Here is a 7,505-nt window from a genome sequence, read left to right as displayed (position 1 = left end):
TAATTATGAGATACAAATTTTGTTTATTTTTTTATTTTTGGCAGAGATTTACACCTTTATTYATCTGCAAAGTGACATTAATACGCTGTCGTACCAAAGCAGCTTTTTGGCACAGCTCACGAAGACTAGCAGCAGCTATAATTTCCTGTCATTTGTGGTTGCTTTTGTTTCTCCGTATAATGGGTACCATTAAATACTGAACAGTGCTAAATACACAATGTTGTCTCTCAAAGGTCAGAGAGCATGTACTGGACACACTGATTGACACAGTAAATGAAGTTCCTGTCAGCAGTCCAGAGGAAGCTCAGGTGGTCACCAGAGGACTCGTTTCTCTAACTGAGAAAGGCGACGAGCTCAGTGTGGACGCTCAGGTACTGCAAAGGATTATAAATCCGTTTTTCTTTTGAGCAAATACAAACTCGGAACATGTAAAAGTCTTGAGAATATGCAAAGCTTGAATTTTTAGCATCACTATACCCACTGCACATGTGTTTTTTTTTTCTTCTTGAAGTTCTTGAAGGGATTCATTTCTCTATTCTGGTGTTCAAATAACATTTTATTCTTCAGCAAATATTCAACGAGCTACTTCAGATTAAGTAAATTATTCAGGTCATTGAACTTGCTGTAAGAGCATTAAACTCTGAAGCTTTAATCATGAAATCTGTTCCACTTGGATAAAACTTACAAAAATCTATTTTTAAAATACTACGAAGTGTCTCTGTGCTTTTGAACCATTTCCATTTTTATTGCATTTTATTTATGTAGTTTTAGAGTAAAACACAGTAAACTCCTTAAATAAACCAGCCTGTTGTTAATATTTTGTATTATAGTTATATATGCATCTATGTATGTACATATTAAACATCCTGTATATTTAAAGTTTGCACACTTCATTCTGTAATTCATCATAGACATGTTTTGCCTCAACATTGTTCAGTGTCGTTCTGTGTAAAAGTTTTACTAAGTGTAAAAAAAAGGAAAGGATTATGTTAAAAATCAGTTTATATTTACAATAATTCTTACAACAATAATGATTAAAACCAAGTAAGTAACATCATTTTTCATATATTTTTTTTTAATTAATGACAGTCTCATCTATTGTAGTTGCGTAATTTGGAGTATTTTCTCACCCCCAGGCTTCTGCCTCCTTGTTGTTTGCAAACCTCAGCATATCTCTGTTACACACGATGAACATGAGCTCAGCCGAAGAGGAGGAGRAACTGCTCACTGCAGCCAGCATCATCGTGCAGGGAGTGGGCAACATGTTGCAGTATTCTTCCCATGTGAGTCATCAACTTCAAAGCCCACGGAGGCGAGATTTACATCTCAAAGGAGGATTTGGGAATTTTAAAGATGCAGATRTACAGTTTAATTTTGCAGTCTACAGTTTGTACATTTATTTGTTAGAATATTGGCTATGCTATTTAGAAAAATGTGAATATATTTAATGCACAAAGTACTTTTTTCACCTGTAACTTTACAGGTGAGAAATAAAGATGTTAGGCATTAAATCAGTGCTAAAACATAGCATACTTGAAACCAGACCAGTCATAAGTATACTGAAAGAACGCTATTTTGGAACAACTAATTTTATACTAAATATATTTTAGTTGTAATTAAATTGTTTAAAAAAATCAATTTGAAGTGTATGAAGTGTACTATTACATGCTACAGTGGAACTTAAAGTATACTTTGTACACTTTAAGTATAGGGTTTTGTGTACTAATAACATTTTTGCTCTATGATACTTTGTACATTATTTACTTCAAACTAAGGTACTGCAAAAGTATTAGACTACCAGTATACTGAAGGCTTAATTAAATAGGAGACTGTTGTCCATTRTTTAATTCAGCCTTCAGTAAACTGGTAGCCTAATACGTTTGCAGGACCTTTAGTATGAAGTAAAACACCCTGGTGAAAAAAGTACTATACTAAGTATACTAAATCTAAGTATACTTTAGTATACTTGAAGCCACACTAATCATTAGTATACTTTAAAGAGTGCTATTTTGAATCAATTAATTTAATACTAAATATACTTTAGTTGTATTTAAGTTGTACAAAAGCACATTTTTAAGTGAATTAAGTATACTTTTAAATACTAAAATGGAACAACTTCAAATATACTTAGTAAATTTTAATGTTTATATACTTACAATATATTAAGTATATTTTAAGTTGTTCCATTTTAGTATTTAAAAGTTTACTTAATACACTTAAAATAGTACTTTTGTACAACTAAAATACAATTAAAGTAAACGTAGTATTAAATTAGTTGTTCCAAAATAGCACGCTTTACGTACACTGATGATTAGTGCAGCTTCAATATACTAAAGTATACTTTAGATTTAATATACTTTAGTATATTTCTTTTCACCTGGGATGCAAAGTGTTCATACTTGCATCTACATCCTGAAAAACACCAAATCATTTATTGCTCACCTGTTGGTCCTTGATGCAGAATTTATTTTAGCTGAGGATGTCTAGTTTGGAGGGTTTGTTATTACATTCTGCTCTTTATGCCACTTGCAGCAGAGTTTTAAGATTTATTTTTTTTATTTTACAGAAAAACATCTCTGATGCTCTTCTTGAAGCTCTAACCAACACGCAGACCGCACTGCTGAACCTGAAGGAGACGGATGAGGAGCCAACAGTTATTGTAGAACCCCACATTAGTTTATACGTCAGGAGGTGAGTTCCACTTCAGCCAAAAACTTTCAAAACCTGAAAGCAAGGCTCCACACTTTACTACAAGACAATTCAACTGGTGGCCCACGGGCCAYGTCTGGCCCGCGAGGGACCAAAGTTTGGCCCACCAATTGATTCGTTGATCTCTTAAGCCCAAACCCCTGGATTTCTACTTTCATTACTATAAGTTATTTCATTTAAACATAGACGTGGTATCTACAGAAATGTCAGAATCTTGGCTAGAATCTGCTAAAAATCATTTCTATGAACATCCAAGACAGTTAAAACTACAAGCAGTTGAAAATAAAATTATAAAAGTGAAAATAAAATTGGTTTCAAGTATTTTGACAAGTCTGAGATGTCAAAACAATATTTGTGTTAATTGGGAGGTGTAATGCGTTATCTTTGTTTCTGATATTGTTTTATTACCATTACTTTTATTAGATTGGGTTCTGAGAGMAGATTCATTCAAAATGAATGAATGAATTTTAAAAATGTATTATAATTTTATTGATTTTGTTTTATTTCACAGGGACATTTATTTATTTGATGGAACACGTATTAATACTTTATTAAATACATTATTTATTTCATTTTGAGCGAAACGGCTCTCCATAGTTTTCATGATTAAATGCAGCAAAATAAACCATTTAAAAAGTAAAAGATCTTTGTAATACTTGGTTTATTTACATAATGACTTTAATTGCTGGATGTTCGACCCCTGAGCTGTTGGCCCCCGGAGCAGTTTAGTTAAATAGCCCTGCTTTACAAGTATAATACTTATATTGACTTAAAAAAATAACAAATATTTGATCTTTTTCATCCAGAGTGACACCAGAGAGKTTAAACTTTGGATCTTTGAGTATTTCCAACAGTTCTTCTCCCACATTTGGTCTGCCAGAACTGCCTTCCAGCCTGTTCCCTTCAGGAGAACCAGTGGATGTTCGAGTAAGTCTGAACACTTGGTGTGTGTTGTGTGACTGGACACAAGTACAGGTGTTTCACAGCTAGCGTGCGTGTCACWTCAAGCTTTTTCCCAATTTTCACAAGTGTCCCTTCCTGCAATGTGATTTAACGCGGCGTTGCTCTTTAAATACACCCGCAGATGCTGAGTTTAGATAAAAACCCGTTTTCCTGGAACGACAGAGGCAATATCAGCGGACTAATAGGCGCTCTGTCGCTCACGACAATAGATGGATCCGGTATCCCTGTGGAGAACTTAAGTGAAGACATTGAGGTCAGTGCAGCGTCTGAGGTTTGCTCTAAGATGTGATTACCTGTTGAGACCAAGTTCACTGTGCAGACTGAGGAACAAACATCCACTTCTACAAAATGCAGGCTTCAAGTTTCAACAAAATCAAGTGATGACGCCAAGTGATTTAATTACCATGAAAAATAAAATCTGGGTCGAGTGCAAAGAGTTTTTTAGGCTGTCATCATCTGAATCATCVCCCGCCACTCAGGAAGAATCAATGAGTAGAAGACATTTGATTTGTGGCTGAATTAAAAATGTCTTTACCCAGTTATTTATTTTTATAACATTAGAATACAGTCGCAATTTTCTAATTCATACATTGATTTTTTTTTAATGATTGAAAAGGTTAAACATTAAAGTGCCTGTGGCATCATTTTTTGTAATAAATACAAATGCATTTTTAGAAAGATAACCTTGATAACACACTGCAAAACAAAAATGACCGTTTTCAGATGAACAGTTGTTGAGATTTTCGCATGTGAAGTAACAGGAAGTGACATCAAAGGGGAATGTCTGCATTTGAGCCAAGCGTTGCTGCAACAGCTAACACAGACAGATTATTTTTTTTTTATTTTGAGTCACTATCAGAGATGTGAAGGTTCAGAGTTCAAATTACATTGTTTCAACAGCAATTAAAGAGTTGCCCTTTGATGTCACTTCCTGTTTCACTTTTAAAGCCAAAGTTTTGTGAAAAAAATAGGCAAAATTGTGTGTGTTATGCAAAGTTTCTGTTTTATTTGACTTTTTRTAATTGAAAGACATTCATGTCACAAGCACTTTAATGGGTAATGTTTTTTATCCTTGCCTCATAATTTGAAATCATTAAAGGTTTGATTCAGATATTCTCTTATGAAATGAGAGACTTTAAGCTGATGGGTCAGTTGTCTTTTTTCTTGGGGTTCAAATTTACTGAATTAGATTTCTACAAACATTAGCAAACAACAAAATATTAGAAGGAAGTTTGACCATGATTTGGAAAATTACATCCTTTTTTTAAAATGTCTCAACCATTAAACATTGGAGGCAGAGGAAGTTTGGTGTCTTGCCTGAATAAGTTGCAAAATTGCCCTAAAGTGACGCTTCTGTCAAAACTTCAAGAATAAATGTAAATCCTAACGGTCAAATTGCCCTTGCAGTAAACCCAGAGCACCAAATCCCCCGTGGGTGTCAAAAATTTCATATTTTTCTGTAATTATTTCACCATCTGTGCACATTTGTTCTCAGCAGAAGAGCAGCAGTTATGTGAACCTTTTAGAAATATTTTTTGTAGAAGCGCCACATTTAAAATGTCACTAAAAATGAACTTTAATTTGAAAAAAGACAGGAGGAGGTTTAGTTTTGACCTCAGCTGCCACACGATGCGCTACAACTCCGAATATATAAACTTAAAACTGCTGCTAAAGGGCTYACTGGTTTGAAGTCTTGAATAATCACGTTAAATTAAAACGCTGCAACACCAACCTCAGCATGTTATTTATTACCACTTAGCATGCTGCTTTTATTAACATATATTTAAAATTGATGAAAAGAAAGGTATACTGTATTTTCCTTCACTTTTATCTGTAACTGGTGCCACAAACTATTTAAACTAATAAGCAAATTAATGCAAAATTCAAAGTATAGACAAACGGTTAAATGCATCTACAGACACCGAAAAGCATTTTTTAAATGTCATAACAGTATTTTTAAAAAGAATTATGAGCAAAATCTTTTTTTTTTCTGGACATCTTCTCTGCATTTTTTGTTTCTCAGATTCTGCTGCCAAGACCCGATGGGGGACAAGCGAACACCTCAGTTTTGGATCTGGGGAACTACAGCACAACAGCCATAGATATCCCCTCCGCTAACAGCACCCTGCTTTTAAAGGTTTACTTACATGTTCCTGGATGCTAAACATGAATATGTCATGAATATTTCATCAGGACCAAGAGTCTCAGTTTGTACATGCAACTTCATGAGCTCACCCCATTCGTTCACATAAAAATGTTTTTAGCATGTTCTCTTTGCAGCAGAGGAYGTTCATACATGTGTTTTCTGTCATGCCTGCACCTCATTGTTTCTGTTTTGTTTGGCTTAAAAAGGGTATATTAATTGAGAAAAACAAAGCTAAACAAAAACACAGATGTGAAACTGAATTACTGACTCTGAGTCACCRCATCCACACAAATACCTTTCCTGACTGAGCCTATGGCTGTTATGAAGTCATCCAATTATTACTTTTAATTGAAAACAAACAAAGAGAACACCTCAGGACATATAAAAACTAATTCTATATAAGCTTTAATCTTATGTTGTGCGTTGCTTGGACAGTTACAACATGCTAATTTGTATTTTTAAAGATGGTGCCTTCAGAGGATCATTTACCTTTCAAATTGTACCTCGGTTACATGAATTACCCCACTGACACAAATTATGTAGCRATGACAGAAATGCCTCAAACCGGATCTACGCAAGGTAACTTTATTTTTCTTTCTAATACTGTCAACATAAAGTGTTTCACTGATTATATGGGGATATCTGTGTGTGTGTGTGTGTGACACAGAGGAGCGATACACGTGGATTCTCAATCCTGCAGATTTAAAAGGAAAGACTGGAATCCATTACCTTGTGGTGAGGCCTATTGTGGGTCCTGGTATAAAATCTATCAACGCCACGTTATCTRTTACCCCCATCACATCCTCATGCAGGTTTTGGAATGAAACCCGTTTGGACTGGAGTGACAACGGTTGCAAAGTAAGTACGATAATTTAATAAGCCTCTCGTGTAAAAAAACACGTYGCTTCAAATCTTTTATAAAAATAGAGATGACTGTCGTTGAAGGTTGGTGTGAAGTCCACACCGGTACTCACCCAGTGCCTCTGCAACCACCTCACGTTTTTCGGGAGCTCCTTCTTTGTGACTCCCAATCTCGTCGACCCATCACGCACCGCTGAGCTTTTCGCGACCTTTGCTGAGAATCCGGTCGTAGTGTGTTTTGTCGGCGCGCTCTTCCTGGCCTACCTGATCGTGGTTGTGTGGGCACGGAGGAAAGACATTCAGGACATGGCCAAGGTAACGTGTCTAACTTTCACACTTCAACTTATAGATTACATATCATCACAAGTCTGTTTCAGTCTTTTTCCTCTCAGGATTTATTTAGAGGAGCACATAAAATATATTTACAATCATGTCTAGATATCTATGCAGACAGCTGGATAGATGATCAATATTGTTTTATTTTCTCATGAACAGGTGAAGGGGACTATTCTTGAGGACAATGACCCTACGGATAATTATCGTTATCTTTTATGTGTCTGCACTGGACATCGAATGGGAGCCTCCACTTCCTCTCAGGTAAACGTTCCATTTACTTTGGAGGCTGACGTTTCTGTTGCAAAACAACCTGTTTATCCCTTCAAGGTGGTTAAAAATAATCTGAGCAACAACTGTGACATTTCTTTGGGGTGCTGTTTGTAAAGTTACACATTAAAAATTTACCACCAATATTTTTGTTTTATTTAGCCTTTTGTAAGTAAAAAAAAGAACAGATTTATTTTTCAAAGTCAGTTTTTCATCATATGAT

At 35.2% G+C, this 7,505-nt stretch overlaps 1 protein-coding gene across 1 annotated transcript in view; it reads left to right on the top strand.

The window, feature by feature from the left end:
* Window positions 1–7,505, top strand: part of LOC106529441 (polycystic kidney disease protein 1-like 2) — a 40,075-nt gene that overhangs the window by 5,118 nt on the left and 27,452 nt on the right. The window contains exons 8-17 of the mRNA XM_014024867.1: window positions 234–371; window positions 1,137–1,283; window positions 2,567–2,691; window positions 3,516–3,636; window positions 3,794–3,925; window positions 5,696–5,809; window positions 6,283–6,397; window positions 6,486–6,676; window positions 6,764–6,994; window positions 7,175–7,276. Coding sequence (XP_013880321.1) covers window positions 234–371; window positions 1,137–1,283; window positions 2,567–2,691; window positions 3,516–3,636; window positions 3,794–3,925; window positions 5,696–5,809; window positions 6,283–6,397; window positions 6,486–6,676; window positions 6,764–6,994; window positions 7,175–7,276 — 1,416 coding nt within the window. The remainder of the gene's footprint in view (window positions 1–233; window positions 372–1,136; window positions 1,284–2,566; window positions 2,692–3,515; window positions 3,637–3,793; window positions 3,926–5,695; window positions 5,810–6,282; window positions 6,398–6,485; window positions 6,677–6,763; window positions 6,995–7,174; window positions 7,277–7,505) is intronic.

The sequence above is a fragment of the Austrofundulus limnaeus genome, unplaced genomic scaffold, assembly GCF_001266775.1.
Source record: "Austrofundulus limnaeus strain Quisiro unplaced genomic scaffold, Austrofundulus_limnaeus-1.0 Scaffold443, whole genome shotgun sequence".
NCBI lineage: Eukaryota > Metazoa > Chordata > Actinopteri > Cyprinodontiformes > Rivulidae > Austrofundulus > Austrofundulus limnaeus.
Note: the sequence above shows the minus strand (reverse complement) of the source record. Positions and strands in the feature narration are given on the sequence as shown.